Consider the following 19,599-nt stretch of genomic DNA (forward strand, 5'->3'; position numbering starts at 1 on the left):
ATTTAGCTTGGTTTTAACAACAACAAAAAAAATCAGTGAGGCCTTAAATCCACAATCAGCTATTGAGTAAAGCAAACTTGTTGACTTATGAGGACAAAGGCAATTAAAAATCTCTCATCTCACTTCTCTTCTCATGCTACTGTGCATGCAGTCATGGTTCAGACACGAAATGCTGATTGTTCACCGAGACTGATGCTCTAAAATAGGTCAAGCAGCACAAGCCAAACAAGAGCAATTTCACAAGAAGTCAAAGTTGTAACTGATGGAACAAAACATCTTTTAATGGCAGAATTTCAGATTTGTCCAATTCTACAGCTACTAGCTCTGCCTTAATGATTAATATCCTCTGTGCAAGCCTCCATGTCATAAAATGGTTTGAGTTGGAAGGGACCTTAAAGACCACCCAGTCCCAACCCCCCTGCCATGGGCAGGGACACCTCCCACCAGCCCAGGCTGCCCAAAGCCCCGTCCAGGCTGGCCTTGAGCACCTCCAGGGATGGAGCATCCACAGCTTCTCTGGGCAGCCTGTGCCAGTGCCTCACCACCCTCTGAGGAAAGAGTTTCTTCCTTATATCTGACCTAAACCTACCCTCTTTTAGTTTAAAGCCATTCCTCCTTGTCCTATCACTACACTCCCTGATAAAGAACACCTCTCCAGCTTTCTTGTAGGCCTCTTACTAGGTACTAGAAAATAGTCACATTCTTTCTCAAAGGAAAGGCAAAATATTTAAATTTTATTTTAGTCATTCAAGCATCCATCTAAATACTGCTCAACACCAACACAACACTGCTTTAAGGATCCTGTAGGCCTATATTGCACAAGTACATATCAAGCAAGTTCTCTAGGGCAAAGAACTAAGTCAAGCCGTAACACAATTGACTGTCCTCTTGTCTTCACAGGCAGAACAAATGAATTCCCTGTTGTTGACATCTGAAGAGAAACAGCACAGCGTTATGAAGTTGATTTCTGTGTTTTGTGTTTCTAAAACTGACTCAACAATATGGAAAGAACCGAGAACTCTGGACTAATAAAAGACACATTGAAATCATTTCCCCAAATATCTTATCTTTCAGAAATTCCTGAAAAACTTAATAGATTTAATAAGAACAGCTGATCTCCCTCATTGATGCCATTTCAAGAATTCACACTTAAGCACTAGGGCAAGAAAAACACTCCTTCTCCAGGTGTTACTCAAGGTTTTCAGGTATCATCATTTAAAAAGGGAAGACTCGCTCTGACTTCTTAAAGGCAGAACGGCTCTACAAGCATGAACACATTTCTCAAGCTAGACACGGCTCTTGGCTGAGCTGATGCCTCATACTGACACCCAAACCCTGTCTGCAAAACACAGCAGGCCACCATGGCTGTTCATCCCCTTAGCCCTGAAAGTTTCCTTCCTAAAGCATGTTTTTGACACCAGATCAAGTCCTTGTTGGTATAATGAAGACGTTTCCAGCTTCTAAAGGCAAATCCTTATAAACATCAGCTGCAGAACATCTTCCAACAAGGAAGAAAAGTAGAGGAAAGAAAAGTAGAAGTGCAGAAGTTACAGCAACCTGACACTCTTTTGCAAAGGTAAGGTTCAGCACATACACCAACCACATCGCAAGGACTTCTGGAACTTTATCATCATTAAACAAACAAAACACACGATGGCAAATAAAGCAGGAACAACAATCTTAATGCTTGCTAGACAGACTCAGTAAAAACCCCACAGTCTCCTAACTGGGCCTGTATTTAACACAGACTTCAAGTTCAAACCAGAGTGCTAGGTCCCTCAAGTAAGATGCAATCAACTGCTAAGAATGAGAACTGAGGGGGTCACAGATGTAGTTGTTGTCTCTAAGCAGTTTATTTCAAAAAGGGTAGTTGGAACCTTGACAAAATCTAGACGATAAGGATCACAGCTATCTATTGTAGCTCCGTCATGCTGAAATGAAGTTATGGATTGCCTTTTCTTATTTATGAGATTAAGAATGCAGTGAACATTTGTTACAACAGAAATTGAATCTAGTCCAATCCAGAAATCATTTGAAGTCATATAAACATTGTATTTGTCTCTAGCAAAATCAGAGTTGAAGTGTACATTTTGAGACAAGATTTTTTGACTAGTCAAGCTTCGAAAAAAAAAGTGTGATGGATCTCTGCAAGAAAACACCCAGTCTCACTTTTTCCCTCTGAAACATGTTCAGATATAACATTCATAAAGGAAAGTTGGAACTAGGACAAGCTGGAACAGAAATAACCGCCTCTCTGCTATGTATTTAGATTTATTTCCAAGAATAACTTTATTACCATGAAACTGCATAGCTTTTTTCACATCTATGTCCAATTTCAAGCTTATTATAATATAATTTCACTTTAGAAATAGTAACTTGCACTGCTTTTTAAAGCTTGAACAGTGGAGTTACCAGAAACTGACTTCAGTTAGCCAAATCCTTAATGCAAACAAAAAAAAAAGTACATCTTGTTATTGATTCTTCCTCTATATGTCACTGTAATTCCTTCTCCCATTATTATATGACTGCCTCCATAATACGCACTCTCAAAATCTGGCTGCACATACCTGAGAAACACCTGTGAACTCTGATCCAACAGAATTGTCCGTAAACTGCGTACCATTTAGCGAAACCTGGAACAAAATAACAGTACACTGGTCAAGTTTTATGCTAAAAACAGCATTAAAGATTAAAAAATAGAAACAACAAAACCATTCCCCTGAATCTAAGGGTTGATAAAACAGCTTTTCAAGTTTCAATGACTGTTTGGCTGGAGACACAGGAAAAGCAATTTCTTCTACCATAAAGTTTTACTGATGCAAAAAAATAACAATTTATATATTTAAAGCTTTTTTTAGTATAGCTGTTTTATTAGCAGTGCAGCTCTGATCAGAGAGAATTGACACAGAAAAGTCATAAGCAAAACAAAGTTTTCTCTGTATTTGGTTGTTTGCATTTTGCTTTTAAACATCTATTGTAACTTGAGACAATTACCAAAGATTCCTTCCCTTACAAAGTGGAATACAATACTGCTTAGAAACGCATGCTGTGTTAACCAGGACGACTCTTCCATAGCAAGCCGCTGAGCTGCAGCCAGCTATCCCACCGCTGTAGCTTGATTTGTGCCAGTTTTGATTCACACAGAAACCGCTCAAAGATCTCTTTTGCACCCTGTTTTTCCACAAGTGTTGCAGAAACTACACCAGATACCAATGAAGTACTTTTTACAAGCCACAAGTGTTTTCATCCGGTACTATTTGATGACCCTAGAACAAGTGTGAAGTTCAGACAGCATGTAAATAGAAGTCGATGGTGGCAAAGAATCCTAAACCGTACTGCCTTGAAGAAAAAGAAATTAAATGTGCTTGATTAAAAAAAGGGGGGGGGGGAGAAAGAGTCAGTGTTTTTATTCCCCTTTTCTTGAGCACTGGTTTCTTGCTTATATTTCAGATATAATGTAACTCATACCTTCATTCTACCTCTTCTGTTTGTGCTAACCTCCTTTTCTTCTCCAATTTTCTACCTGCTGTCTGATATTAATATTTTTAAGACTGCTTTAAAGACTACAACTATCCCATTTAACCTTAAAACCCCACATCTTGCATGCCAGACTTACAGATTTCGGAAAATATTTTTGCCCTGCTAACAAACCAGAGACTCAAACTGAAGCCTCCCCCAGCACAGAAGAGCATCCTTCAGCCCTACTCACCCACAGACTACCAGCTCCAGCTGCTTGGTTTACAGACCCATTATTGCAAAGCTACTGTCTACAGCTGGACTTTCGAAAGGCAAAGTAGAGGATAAAACCAGCTTCAAATTATTACTAGAGAAGACACGAATAAGAAAATTAACTTTGAAGAGTGGGCATTGAAGAAACACCCTCCTAATACGCAAGTCAGACACCTCAGGTCTAGAACAACGGGAGCAAAAAAATCAAATCAAGTTTGCTTTCTTATTTTTTCCACCCAATTTCCAAAAAGGGGAAAAAAGAACAGTTTTTTGAAGAAAAACTCTTCTTCGTCAATTAAAGGGCTTCCAGTACTGGAGGTTGACTGGGCAGTTGGATGCATGTGCCTTCAAGAGCAAAGAAACCAGTTACAAAGTTTAGAGTGAAATTGGTAGCTGCCGCTCTGAAAGCACTTTTTGAGAAATTTCAAAGACAGACAAATCTCTCAAAAACCTTTCCATTAAGGAAATACATATACCTTCCCTATATTCAAGAAACTGATTACAAGAAAAGCATCAGCCATAGTATTTTCACATGCTGATGTGAGCGACCACACCTAAGGCGCTCAGAAATTTGACAAGAAAAGAAAAATATTGGGAAGTTTCTGTTATCCAGTACGTTTCATGACAAAAAAACTGAATGTCAGGAGTCACTGCTCCATGGAATAAGATACCTTTTCTTTTGTCAGTAGCATTGCATCTCTTGATCCTAGGCGCTGTGCATTGTTTGGTTCAAAATATTAGTATAAACCCCCCAAAACTCGCAGTGACCATAAAATCTGCAGGAGGAACAAACATCAAGGAACTAAAAAGAGAAGAAACAAGCAGAGGGAATCATCACGAGTAAAACGTCTGTAGGCAATGAGATTTAAAACACTATGCGAGACTTAAGAAGAAATACAAAAAACAACTGAGAATACGGGAACAGGGAGGAAGGCACCAATGACATGGCAGGCAAGGGAAGGAGATGGCTAAATAGCACATCAGAGAAAAATTAGAGGAATCTCGCAGAAGCAACCCAAATGGGGCTCAAACAATAGCAAGCTGAAAACTGCCTGGTTTTAAACAGGAAAAAAAATACAATGAGATGGTCTCAAAATTTAAGGAAATGAGGGATAAATCTAAAACTACAGCTACATCTTTTTTCAAGGCACAGGAATTGTAAAGAGAAGGTGGTCTGTCAGAAGCTGTAAGGGTGAATGAAATGAAAAATACTCTCATTAGAAAATGCTCCAACAAGCCAAGGTCATGGCAGAAGCACCAGATTTTTTTTTTTTCCATGTTCACTACCGAAGAGCTTCAAGATATTCTCCCTGTGAAAGCTGTCTTTACAGAGGAAGCAGTAGAGGATGTCTCAAAGCAAAGCCCTGCTGGAAGGCAGCATGTAGGCAAATGGATAACTCCAACTGACCACCAGGAGCAGGTGATGTTCAGGCCAGAGTCCTAAAGTAGCTCGGTGATGGAAGAGCTGCACTAACAATTAGTGTGTAAACGCTTGCTTTGTACTTGACTGCCACCAGAGGAGCAGGAGGTGGGTTTTTTTGTTTGTTTTTTTTTTTAGTAGTTGTTAAATTCTCAGAGCAGATCAAGGAAACTGTCCCTGTCCGAAGTCTGGAAGAAGAAAGTGCCCGAGCTGAGGCAGCTCCCCCACAGCACCACGTTCATCATGTTCCTGAAGAGACTGCGGACAGGCAGAAGGGCCTTGCAGGATCTAGTTACTGGGCCGTATGTCAGCAGATGCCATTCAGTATATAAACGTGAAGCAAGAGACAAACTAGGCAGCTGTCACTTCTGGACAACCCTGAGTGTTTTTTTTTTTAAAACAGTCCTGAACATCTATTTTCATTTTTTTTTTTTTTTAAAAAGGCTATTTTGTGAAGGTGAGTGCCAGAAGGAAAGCTGACAGACTGCCACGATCCCTAGGACAGGAACCGCGCATGCCCTCTTCACCGTAAGGTTAATTAGAAAAAATTATCTTCTGTTCTTTCTGCAGATGTTATTTACACTGAAAAACAATCTTGCAAGCTGCTGCCACACTAATTCACCCTCTTTAAAGCCCTAGTTCTCTGGAAAACAGGCACGCTACCTCAGCACAGGATAATTCACGCCAGAAAGCACGAAGGAGGGAAGCCTTGCTGCAAGCAAGGCTCTGAAGTCACCTGAATGACCTTGAAGAACCGGCCGAGCAATTAGGACGCACACACTCCAACAAAGCCTGTCAGGAGCTGCTGTAATAGCCTGTCACAATCAAAATCGGAGCTCCCGTGGGCTGAGGGATGAGTTACGAGATCGGAAACACGCCCAGCTGCCCTGGGATGGAAGCCCGGTTATGTCACACAGGCAGCACGAAGAAAGCGAGGGATGACGAGGGATGAGAAGTCCCATGAAAACCTCAGGAAAAATAAAGGCACAGGGAACAGACTTGAATTCAAGTCGTCATCACTGAACCCTCAGCAGTTCAGAGATGTGATGCTGAAAAAGCAAGGTAATTAATCAAATTTATCCTGTGGGAAAACAGATAGAAAGCATCACACTGACTTTCTCAAGCGCAATAGGGAAGACACAGACTAGAGAAAGGTTACATGAAGGCTGTTACTTTATTCTACAACGTTCAAAGGTAATTCCATAGCACGTGAATTAATCCCCTTATTTTTCTATAGGGAGGTGAACAGTTACAGTTGTTGAAACATCTGAGACAACGCATTTTCTGTAAGCAACTGCATAATACGGAGGAAACCCACCACTCTTAGCCCTGCCCATCTCCCTCCCCCAAAAACACCTTCAGAAAGCCATCAGGAGGTCCGGGCCACGCTACCTGCCCCCCTGCCTGTACCCATTGTGCCAAACCCCGCTGCCCCAGCTGCTCCAGGCGTTCTCGGATGCTGTACATCACCTCCCACCTCGGGGAGGGAGCAGCCCTGCGTGCGGCCGCCCGAGCGAGCTCCCTCCCTCCGGCAGCCTGATGCCGCTCCGGCTTCTTCCTTGGGTGCTCTCCAGGCAGCGGCTGAGCTACGGCGCTCCTCTGCCAGCCGCAGCTAAATCTGGCCCGGAACTGCTGCTGCCGGCAGGTGAATGAAGCTGCCGGAGTCCTTCGTGAGCTCTGGAGACGAAGACAGATGTCTTTGTGCCTTCGGTCCAAGGGATAGGAAGATAGCGGTTTCAGGCAGTGAAAATTCAGGCTCCTGCCCCCGTGCCCACAGCTGATTTAAGGACGGGGCATCGTGGAAGTCAAAGGCACAGATAAGCTCAAGGAACAATTATAAAAAAACACCGTGAGAAATCGGCTCAGCAGTAGATAGCCTGCATCACATTGTTTATCTCTGGACTATGAAGAGCTGGAAAAGTACCATTAAAGAAGGATCACTCCACACGTGCTCCATCACTCTCTTCTCCACTCGTCTAGCACCAAGCCCTATCGGACAGGGCAGCACGTTGGCCTCTACGACAGCAAAGGTTTTGTTTCTTTTTGTGTTTCTTGATTGGTTTTAAACATTGCTCCCGAGCATCCAACCCTCAACACGTATCCCTTCCTTCAGTCTTTTTCTGAGCCCACACGATGCCTGGTTACTATGTGATACAGAGCAGTTCTCCAGAGGACGAGAGGGCTGAAACAGATCTACTGGGTAGTCCCATCACTCTTGCCTAGGTGCTTTCGTGTATTTCAATATTCTGACCATTTTTGTCCTCTGTCCTTTAGGAAACCCACAAAGAGCTTTGGAGGCACTGGAAGTACCCATCCCCAAGAGGAAGCGAAGCACAGTGATTTCCTGCTGAAGAAGCTCTTTGCTACAGTCTGGACAGATCACCTCCACGCACCAGGAGTGACAACCAGCTCACCCACCTGAACACCGTAAGCCCTCCAAGATCCCACCCAGAGCAAAACCGAAGCAAAACAATGCCCACGCCTCATAAAGCGCAACATGATCTGGGCTGCAAGGGACAGCGTGTTCAGCCTTTTTATTTTACGGAAGTTGTTGAGGGCCGTCTGAACCCGAAAGAAGCGGTGCACGGAGGTCCTGGAATCAGACAGACGATCACCCGAGTCTGCACTCAGGAATCCCCTGGGAGAGGATGCCAGCATTACTGCTGCGGCTTGGGGAAGCTGTCGGGAATATTTACTGGCACTCTGGCCGGGGCCAGGAGCTGCGGAGGCTGCTGTGACACAGCCCACCTCCGCCTGCCGCAGCCGTCCCTGTCCATGGTCATGAAACTCCCGGCCCAGACTGGCCTTGGACTGGGAAGCTTTGGTAACAAGACAGACCTCTATGGATTTTCTGGGTGTAGCCATATTTTTAAAAGGTTAAATGCTGGAGTTTTCTTCCTAGCACAGGAATATGCAGCATATAAAACGAACATGCCCAAAGCCAAGCAGGAGAGTAATCAGCAGCATGTACCAGACTTTCGGGATCATTGGCACAGCACTGCTCATGAAACTCAGGAAGCTACTGGAGTTTATTATTGTTTTAGAGAGAAATAAATCCTTTCTGATTTAATTCCAAACAGCTTTTAAGCAGTAATTGTAAATTGGTAAATATTGGACTGGCAGCAGTGAAGAGGCTGGAGGTTCCTACCTACAGGCATAATCACGATTTAATGTGATGCAGTGGTGAAACCAGAGTGAACTTAATTTTCAGGGGAGGGTTGTACATGGATAAGGACCTCCAAATAGTATTAGTAATCATGGGGATAAAAACCAAAATATCTTAGTACCCAACACTGATTTAGAAGCAGTTGTTTTTTTGCTTAGGAAACTGACATCATGAACACCCAATTTTTAGGTGATAATTACATGTCTTTAGTGACTCTGAACTGAACACACTTGTACTTGTTAACAGATGCTTGCTTGCCAGGGAGTCTCAGTGTTTGAGAAGCTTTGGAGAGGAAGCAGGGAGGTCAGTGATCAGCTGCCCAAGTCACCAGCTGAAGGCCACCAATAGGGAAGGCTGTGAAGCTTTCCTACAGGAAGAGATCTTGGTTCTACTAAAGATCTCCGAGTTCCAAACAGAAAGCAGAGAAAGCAGAGATAAGGTGATTATAACCAAAATTCGAGTACCCACATCAAGTCACCCAGTTGATTCATTTTGCAACTATTAATCCATTTCACCAAGCCTGCTATTTTGGGCACTAACACAAACTCCCAGGCTATCCTTTCCCAGCCTACCTTGAATAATTCTAGCGTAGTCCAAACAATTGAGATGGGAAAACTTTTCAATGCATAAAGACGTATCCATGAATCAGTCAGTGATGCAAGAAGTCAGTCCCCTGGGACTCCTTCAAGAGCCACTGGAGTGCTTGCAGTTTCAGAAAGCCTTTAAATCTTCACTGAAGTCTGTGGAAGTGTTCCAGAGAATGTTACGAGACTTTTGTGACTCTCGCTATACCCAAAATTTGAAATACAGAATCTGAACACTACCCTCAAATACAAAACAACCACCTTTTAGCTCTGAAAGAATCTAGTAGCAGGGGAAACAGAAGTTGCCAGAAGTTGAACGGCTGCCAAGAGTAAAGCATTAGTGAGAAATCTGGCACAGGTTCCAGATGGCAGAAAGTGCTCCGCATCAATACAGCTAATGTGTCGGGTCAATCCTCCGCTGCGCTGGTGCCTAACATACAGCACGTTTACATTCAATAGCTATAGTACTTAAGAGAGATCATTAATAGCATAGCATACGAGTGTCCTCAAACATTTTTACCTTACCATGCTGTTCCGAAGTGGAAATAGCCAAATCTCCACCTGACAGCCAAGGAGCAGGGCACAAAGCAACTGCCTAACTCCCTCCAGGTCGCAGAAGACATTTGGGGAACAGGAGGAATTGAAACCAGAGCTGCTGCAGACAACCACGTCAGCTGTGAGATACCTCAGCTGGCTACGATAACCAACAGTATGCCACTAAAACCGATTTAAGTAAGATCCTGTATGTTGCTCCAAGTGGATCCAGCAGGTTGGAAATCTTGCCTGTAAAGCACGCTCCCTCCATCAGGCCTAGTCAGTGGGACTTACGGACCCAAGGGCTAAATACAGGAAATCATCTATAACGGGGGAAGGAAGAAGAGAGACAATGCTGGCACCACAAAAAGATGATTCATCTGACTTGAGAGAATTTGTTCTTGTTTTGTCTGTAAAGACGAGCAGAAGATAGGAAAATGCCGAGCAGATAGCTCAAGTGCTGCTCTCAGTTACAAAACCAAATGCTTGCTGCAGGAGCCAACGAGGCTGCCGCCAAGTAGGTCACTCATTTAGCCCTCCAAAAGGTAAGGCACAATACTCCTCCAGCACGTTAGGAACGACATATTAAACCTATTAGGAGTCAGAGGTATACCTGGCGACAGACAATCGTCACTTTAATCCAAAAGGAGATATTCTCTACCCAAGTACCTCCACAGAAAACACCTATGACCTGTTTCTCTCCAGCTTAACTTATGCTACCAGTAAAGTTCGTGAGATCCCAGGTCAACTTATTTCTAGCTCAATAAACAGGCTTCTTGTTCGCAATTTCCCGGAAAATGCCCATTATTCATTCACTGTCAGACTTGGGTCATTTTGGTGACACTTGATTGCAATTTTCATCTTGTTAATGTAAAAACACAGACTTTGAGTATTTTCTCTATGAAGTCAACCCACACCATTACTGAATTTGGCTAACCCACAAGACAGGTTCTTTGAAGGCTTCCCTTCTTCAACAAGTCACATTATTAAAAACTTGTCACTCAGATGTAAACATCACACTATCTCCATAGCTTAGTAAAAAGTATTCATAAAACAATTCATCAAGGATAAAGGAGGTCAAACAGGCTGACAAGCTGCGGGCAGGGAGGCCTCATGTAGAAAACCTGATTTACCTTGCATATAGATAATGAAGTAAGCTTGCTATGACTCAAGCCCCTATGAAATGATGCCTCAAGATCCCAAATATGATTTGCTTATTCTCCAACAGTGAAATAGGACCTTTGATATTAAGGCAAAATGGCAATAGAGTTTGCAACAGAAGCTGAAATTATTTCAAAGCAAATACTTTTTTCCAGTTGAAGCATCTATCATAACTGCTGTTCAACCTTCGGAGAGGAATCATATAGAAAACTGCAAGTATCAGGTGTGTACTGGATTTGCTCTAAGAGACCAATACTTCCCAGTCTCACAGAAGTTACAAGTGAAGAGTGAAGCTGCATCGGGAGGCTGTCCCTGTCTCACCCTTTTTGGGAGATATCCAAAACCAAAGCCCAGATGACAAGCCTCTGCTACCTCCTGCTAAAACTCAAGCCCGAGTTACTCAGCCAACAAGACCGTGTGCCAAAAGTGTTTTTTTTTGGTTTTTTTTTTGGTGTTTGTTCTGAAAACATGACTTAACCATTTACATGCCCATTACAGGGCTGGGTGACCTGTACGCAGTCCTGCTGTTCAACATCAGGCATAAAGATTCGTAGATGGAGAAAGCCGAAGGCACGTGTTTTTCCACTGTTTGCAAAAGTGCTGGCCATGCACTGCTAGCATCTGCCAGACCAAATAAATAAATAAATTGAAAAAAGTCACCCTGAAAAGTATACATAGTCAAGGTTTTGTTGTTTTTAACACCATTAGACACACAAAAACCTCAGAAATAGAGCAGGAAGGAAATCAGACAGCACTGAACAAAGCAGAATAGGAAAAAAAACAAATCTTCTTGCAACTTTAAGTCTTTAAAGGATGCAAGTCCTCTGAAAACAGGTAAAAGCAACACTTCCTGTGAATTTACCCAGAATTGTTTATTAGCCAGCTGCATCTTCTTGCCTTGGAGCCCTCAGAAAAGATACAACAATTCTGCTCTGACACAGTAATCAAAACCAACTCGACTCTATGCAGCCACTTCAATTCACAAACCACAAATCCATCAGGCCTTGATTGACAACAAGCTATGCTCAGAAACAGCCATCTTAAGTGAGGCGAGCTACACCGCAAATAAAGGTGCCTGAAAGTACCCCAGGAAAGTTTTTTGTTTTTTAAAATCCTACCTACAAAAGACAACTTTGAAGCAGCGCTTTCAAAAGAATGGAATGTTGACACTTATCCTGTAATGATTTTTAAGAGAGCAATGTCTATATATTCTGAGCTCTTCCTCCCGTACATTATTCAACGGCACACAGTTTTTTCTTTTGGCTGAATCAACCTGAAATACATCCTCCAGGAAATGAGGACCTGTTAGGAAATACAGAGTTCACAGGTCATAGTGCCAACAATATGAAAGTGTTAACACAGGAAAAAAAAGCTACAATCTCTACAGGAAATGGGAAGCGTTCATAAAGAAAAATTTAAAAGATAATTGGACAACGAACTACAATTGTTTAATTTTAACTTCCAACTTAAAAGAAAGGTTATACTAAAGAGGAGTTTTTCATCTGTTTTCATTTATCAAACAAAGACAAATGCCTTCTTTGGACATTAATTTGAATGATGCAGACTTGAACTACTAATTCCATTAAACCTACCGGTGGGAATATTCATTCGTATCTCAAGGCTAGCAATAACTCCCTCCCTGCCCCCTCCTCATTTTTAAACAGTCTGATGTGACAACTAATCCCTATCAAAAACTATCCTAAGGAAAAAAAAAATGCATATATAGGAATACACAGTAGTTTTTTGGAATGAAATGCCCAGATCCTACCAGCAGTGCTACCTACCTCTGCAGGCACTCAGTTGAATTCCGCTGCTAAAAACAACCCTATAAACATGTTTCTGAAGTACAGCTTTTAAGTACTGCCTGTCACATGAAATTTGTATAACAAAGGCCAAAAGACCTTCCTGTTTGGATGCCTTTTCAAACTGATAGATATGATCTAGCATAAACCCTATTTAAAGATTGCAAGTAGCAAATCACCTAAACCAGAATTCATCCCGGCTCAAAAGCAATTAGCAAATTTCATTATATTTGTTTACTCTCAATCATTGCTCTTCTTTCATTACCTCTTCAGACACTTCTATCTGATGAACAGTTGATTTCTTGCCTTCTGAGGAACTGGAAAGGGTTAGAGAACAGGCCCTTGGAAGTCAGGAACACAGTTATCATGATCCTGCCTACTAGGTAGCCACAGGGGAGGGTATTTGAGAAGAATTCAGTGCCAGATACAAATAACCCCCCTAGTCCTCCACGTGATACTGTTGTCAACAGATTCAAGGCCCAGGCTAGTTTTTTTTGTTTTAATATGCTAAATATTGTGCAGCTATGTACATCCCATCAGCACAGCAACCACAAAGGTCAGGCTAGTTAGGTCATATGAAGTTTTGTCACACTTGCGTGAATATTGGTTATTTGTAGCATACGAACAAGTATCGGCTACACCCCTAACAACTGAGAGCTCTTTTCTATCCTCTTCCAAGTCCCTATATCCTCTGGAAGCTTAATCAGTAAAAATTCTCATTTTCTTCCGAGGCAGCAGCAAAAAAAGTTGCAGCATTTCCACGGTTCCCTAGAACGCCATAGAAGCGTACGCCTTTACAGCTACCACGCTAATTAACAACTGATGGTTTTCCAGGACAAAAAGCCGTAAGACTCGTGTCATCTGGGGAGAGGGTACTCCTCGCACTCAGAAGGGAACGAGCTGAAGCCACCCCTGCTTTTCCCAACGCAGTCGCCACCAGAAGCAGCACTGCCCCGAGCCCGCAGGCAGAGCTCGCCGCCCAGCCCCGCAGACATTCTTCCCGAAGGAAGACGCACGCTTCCAAGCAACGCTGACTGCCGTGGCCAGCCTGTGCTGACGAAGTCTCCTGTGGTTAATGGTTAATTGCCCTTCCGAGGAGAAGGATCGCTGCAGGAGAAAGCGCCAGATCCCCAATGCCGCGAGGAGTGCCTGTGCTTGCGAGCCTGATCTTGCCCTTCTCCTCCTTTGAGCCAAAAGCCATCTGTTTCATTCACACGCACAAAAAAGTCACAGAATCACAATTTACACCATGTTTAAGTACATAAACATGTACTAGAGAAATGCGTATCACACTGAAATCCATGCTGTACTGCAATAACTGAAATATATTGCCCTTGGGGAAAAAAAGGTGGATTTATCTGATTGTCAAGCTCCGCTTTTCAAACTACAGCACCACTGCTTGTGCACATGGACAGCTTCAGTGGATGAGCCGTTTCCTCACAGCATCGTAAGTACAAGAAAAACTCCCCTACAGAATAAAAAAAATCATTAATTTTGGTCACCAAAATCTGTTTAACTTTAAAGGAGGCGGAACAAGTGAAAACAGGATTTAGCACAAAAATATTAGGGCTTACTTAGCTTAACAAAGTGATGACATCACTAGGAAGGAATGGTGAAGGTAAAGACAGGAAGAATCAAATCCCTACATTTTGCAGACATCAGATACAAATCTGATAAATCACGGCTGCAAAGCGTGACATAAGCTTGTGCTCATCCTGTTCGTGATGCTATCTTAATTCTTTTCCTAAAGAATCATTTTTGAACAAAACCCAGATTATTGCATTAAGTATGAGGCTCTCGGCTCTTGAACTGTGTGTAACCAAGGAAGTACAGCACGCCCATACTCGTGCAACCAATTACTTGGCTCAAGAAGACCATTTCTTCAGAATGAAGCCAGCAGCAATTAACATCCTTATCTTCTCTCTTTGTACAGCATCCATCTGAGGTACTGCATGTAAACTGAACAATGTGTATTAGAAATTGGGTAGTTTACAAGCATCACTGTGCACACATTCAGTGATTTGTGCTGATAACTCTGGAATGTCTTTTCTTTCATCTTAAATTCATCGCTGTCTTTTATACTTTACATTTCCGATCCTCAGAATTTTTCAACCACCAGCTCCAAATCAAAAAGTTTCACATCTTAAGGGAAGATGAAAAAAGTCACAGGAGTCCAGGGCTTCACAAGCGTCTCCTGCTACATTTGCAACCGAACATCCTCTCAGAGATCAATTTTCTACCAAGATTTGGAAATGAATAGGGAAAAGGATTTGCTTCTATCAATGGCTTGATCCCAACCTTAAGACTGCTAAAAACAATTCCAAGATGCACTACGCTGCGCTGTCAGAAGACACTGCAAAGTATTAGCGCTGCTTCACGGCCCTCAAAGAGGCTTCATTTGGCCAGCCACCTTCAAGCGATGACAAACTGGATCAGCCACAGTGACAGCCACGCAGGGCCGGCAGCGAGAGGCCTGCGACCAAGTCCTCCCTGTGAGTGCACCGGGGTTAGAAGGAAGACGAGAATTAAGCTGAGGATTGGGAAAGCCACGTACAAGTTCCTGGAATACACTCAGCCTGAAGTAAAACACCACCAACCCCAACGTGAAGCATGTGGAAGAACTGAAAACCAGGGTAGTGAACATCTATTGCAAAAGAGGTTTAATCAGCTAGCAAAAGGGATTTTGTTATTTCTACAAATAGACAGTACCAAAAAAAGTTGCCCAGATCCCATTACGTCTTATCCCCATTGATATCAAAAGGCTTTGTAGTTGCACAGATATATTTGTACCTGAGCTGCAGTATGACTTATCTTGGTCTTCCTGATATTTAAACCAAACTATTACTGGGGCTGATAGTTTTAAAGCTCTTACATGACTTCACTATGCAATTAAAGCAGAATTTACTATTCCAAGTTGAGTGTAAAAGCACTGAAAATTTCCAAGATAAATCCTGAAACTGAAATAAAATCAAATTTAGTGTTAAGCCCAAACGGGAGGAGGAGGAAGAAACCGTGCCTTTCCTTCATTTAAGTATAATAATTACCTTGTAAAGAGTTTCCCGCACACCATAAAGCGCTCTTCCCCAGTTCGTAAGTGAAATGGAGCAGGTAGACAAAATAACCGAACTAATTTAAGAGCAGACAAGCTTAGACTTGAGCGAGCGAGATCTGGGTCTGTACTACCTAGACGTGCAGTCACCCAGAACCCAGGCTCTTCTCAGGAACATGCAGGCAGGGAGATTGCTTTTTGACAACACACCACAAGTTCTTGAGGAGCACATATCCCCCCCGTGCAATCCTTTCCTTCTTTGTAGCCAAGCATGACACAGCAGAACGGAGCCGATCCATCTCCTCCCGCAATTCTGCCCTTCCTGTACTAGAAAGAAGTTCAACGGTTTTCCAGTAATTAGGCAGCAGCATGTGCTAGAGAAATACCAAAAGCTAACAATGAAGGTGATTCAAGCACTTCCCCCCCCCCCCCCCAGTACAACAGCCAGAAGTGTTCCAAGCAGGTAGTTCAAACACCCCAAAGGTCTTCCAACCAGCCCTGGCAAGTAACAACCACGCATACACTTTTTTTTCTAGTACAGAGTTGTCAGAGATCTAATCTGTTGTTTATCCTTCAATCCTGAACAGAAGCACATAACATCAATAGGACTGATGCAAAACAAAAATCCCAGGAACATGCCAGCACTTTGCCCACGAACAAGTAAGTTACATTCCTTCAAAGGCGAGTTCAGGATGCTTCAGACAAACATTTAGGAATGAATTACACGTAGCCTCAGTGATCTAACCGTAGATGCCCTCCTACAGGAATTATGTTGTAAGAAACTGCCCTTATCTGGTTAATCAGGCAAACTGGTGAAGGGTTCATCTGACTCACTCCTGACAGCAAAATCTCCTGAGATATTAAGTAAAGCCCTGCAAGGGGAACGGCATTATCCAAAGGACCAACCAAATGCAGCATTTCAATCCAGTTATGTGGTTTTTTCCCCCCACAGTATAGGGATGGAATTGCCAGGTGAATCACACACTGTACGTGGACGTGACACTGACAATCAAGGCAGAGAAATAATTCCCCGGTTCTAAGCCCCTTCACTTCTGCAAAATGAGCATCAATAAGAAGCAGAGCCCTATTTGATAGCTAGATTTAAGAGCAATCAGCAAAATTACTGGAGAAGGCTGCAAGCAAGCTTTAACATCAGATTTGTGATGATCTGTTAGAAGCATACCTTTGAACACAAAGCTGATCAGCTACAAATTAAGCCAACATCCACATCAGACTACCTCAGTCCCTGCACCTCATCCTCCCCAAAGTGCCCAGTTCTAGCTGTCTGCTGTACATGCATACGTCAAATCACTTCTTAAAATGTCCTGCAGCCACCAGAAGCACACTGCTGAAGCCTAACGCATGGCGTGCTCCACCTACAGCTGTGGGAGGGAGAAAAGGACAAGCCAGGCACTGCCCAGGGAGAAAGCTGCCTGCTGGCCTTTCCTAGGGATGCACCCTCCTCCTCTTGTTCTCTGCCTGCCCTCAGACCCCAAAAAACCCTCAAGTGGCTGTCTGCAACAGCTCCTAGGAGGAGCAGGAATCTCAGACATCACAGCTAACCTACAGGCAGCCGTGCACCACCCTGAAGGTGAGCTCAATGCTCACTCATCACACCAACCACCCTTCGTGGCTGCCCATCCATGCAGGTACTAGTTACACTGCTACAACGACCAAGAACACATAAGGCATTATATATGCCTGCACAAAAAGCAGGGGTGTAACAAGCTCGAAGCTCCCCATCACAACTTGGGTAGGAACTACTTCATCCTGCAGACAACCCCAACCCCAGGTGCTTGAAAACAGCATCGGAGAGCAGCTTTGGCTCCTCTGATCAGGTTCCGTGTGCAGGAAATGTAGCAGATTTCAAGGAATTAAGCCATAGAAGACAACCTTTTGCTTGCTAACTTGAGTGAAGAACATTTTATACTAGGATCACAACGAAAACAGAGACCAAAAGGTAAGCCAGAGGAACCTGAATAAGAGCCTCTAAGTTAGTGAAAGGAGTTACTCAAAGTTCACGTGAAAGAAGCAACCAATCCATCAGGGTTAGCCATGTGCATTCAACTGGAGGAAGCAGCAGAAAAGCAGCTAGAATTCTTTGTATATGAACAAGACTATCATCTACTGCCTAGAAGTGTATTCCCAGCTGGAATACTAACAGTAAGGCAATACAGTCAGTACAAAAAAGAAAAAACCACTCACCAACAAAAGCCACCTCATCCCCAAAAGCCCAGGGCTGTTGTGCCTGGCTGCTAACGGACATAAACATCACCAAGCACAGAAGCACTCGAAAGCTGCACGCTCACTGCCATGACGAGTAGCAGAGAGATGGATGACACCTTCTCTGTGCAGGTAGGGGAGTGAAGAAAAGCACAGGACGTCTTGTTACAAGGAGATCCTAAGAACCTAGACATCTGCTGGATACACAACTCCAACACGAGTTCAAGAACTTGACTTTTTAAAAAAAACAAAAAACATGGAAAGCAACCAGAGAACCCTTCTTTAGCTGTAGCCAGCAAGAAAGAAGTGGCTGACAGTAAACAATGAGACAGTTACACTGGATGCAACCATAAAGTCAATGGTTATTGAAGAGGGAAAGGAAAGAAGAACAGCAAGAGACAGACCGAGACAGATTTAATATCATTAAATAAGAGCTCAGAGAAGGCTAGTCTAAGGCAAGGAAGAGCTAATTCTCAAATGACACAAAAGACACAAACAAATTCAAGAAAACCAAGCACAGCAAGAGAGCAGAAAACATAGCAAGAGAATAATGACTCAGAAAACGCATACAGAAAATGAATAACATGCGTAACAATGGCAAGAGAATAGAGGGGACAAATCAAAAAGGCTAAAGACAAAATGAAACAATTCTCAGCTTGAGGCTACTGAGAAAAATCATTCTATAAGTACGCTCCCAATAACAAGAAAGAATCTCTCCATTACTGAACGAAGACAGAAAACAGATTTAGTCCTCACTACGGAGATCAACTACAAGTAGGTGACGAGCACAATTAGCATCAACAAACAGGTAAAAACACCTTTCCAGAGTCAGACTGTGATTGGAAACAGCTGTACTGAAGCAGAAAAAATATTAAGTTGGCTTTATCTGGTAACATTCAACTCATTTGTTCAGGAAGCCCCCTAAGCCATCTTGAAATCCATCATCCTATCTTTGAGAACTCAAGGAGACACCCAAGATACCAGAAGCTTAAAGAAAGGTGAACGTAGGCTCTCTCTTTAAAGCAAATAAACAACACGTCTCCTAAATAAATAGAAAAACGAAACAAGAGGAAACCAAGTGAAGGACAGAAACACCTGGGGAATAATACTGCCTTAGCTTAGCTTCAGTTCCAAGTAAAGTTAATCAAGTATATTCAATCCCTTATTTTTAATCACTTAAATGATATTGAGAAGAGGACCAGCCACCCCAGTTTTGTAAACGAAAAAAAAAACAAGCAATGTCAAAGACACTACTTTCTTCCACAATGGAGCTGCACAAAGGAGGAAGAAATACCATGATTTACTCAACTAAGCCTTACTTAGGAGGCTCTTTACTAGACCAACTAAAAAGCAAGATCTAGATAGAAGCACTGTGAGTTTCTACAGAGGTGTAGGTGACTGTATGCAGAAGAGTTAACAAGGTCAGCCCGCTGGAAAAAAGGCTAATGCTCCAGTGGGCCACCTAGCTTATGTGACACATGACATAATCCTCCCACCTAATGCCGCTCCGCTAAGTCTTCCATGGAGAACTGCAACTCCTTCCCAGCACGGTTCTCGGAGCTGGACACGAAGAGCAGGGAGAAACGCTGCGAGAGAAGGGGACCACATCCAGAGAGAGGAACCTGCCTGGGAGGAAGCGGGGACACCGGGCTCGGGGCTCAGACAACCGCCGGGAGGAACTGGCAGTTCCCAAACAGAACGAGCAATAAAGTGCTTGAATTGCAGCAAGGGAGACTCACATTATCCAGTCGAAAATTAGCAGCAGAGTATTTAAGGACAAAAATAGGCCGCTTGGTGCGGTTGTGGAGTCTCCATCACCGAGGTCATCAGAAGAGCAGGCTGCACCAACAGCAGCACCACCACGGCTGTCTCCATGGGCCAGGAGAGGGAGAAATGAGCAAGATAAAAACAAGGGTGGAATGAAACTTCAA

The 19,599-nt window shown here is 43.1% G+C and overlaps 1 protein-coding gene across 2 annotated transcripts in view; it reads right to left on the minus strand.

Annotated features, from left to right (window-relative positions):
• FAM193A (family with sequence similarity 193 member A) overlaps positions 1 to 19,599 on the minus strand; it is a 77,661-nt gene that overhangs the window by 44,793 nt on the left and 13,269 nt on the right. For both annotated transcript variants that reach the window (XM_080590568.1, XM_080590567.1), the window contains exon 2: positions 2,568 to 2,633. In XM_080590568.1, the coding sequence (XP_080446694.1) occupies positions 2,568 to 2,633 (66 nt within the window). The remainder of the gene's footprint in view (positions 1 to 2,567; positions 2,634 to 19,599) is intronic.

Source organism: Anser brachyrhynchus (genome assembly GCF_964034855.1).
Source record: "Anser brachyrhynchus genome assembly, chromosome: 4".
Classification (NCBI taxonomy): domain Eukaryota; kingdom Metazoa; phylum Chordata; class Aves; order Anseriformes; family Anatidae; genus Anser; species Anser brachyrhynchus.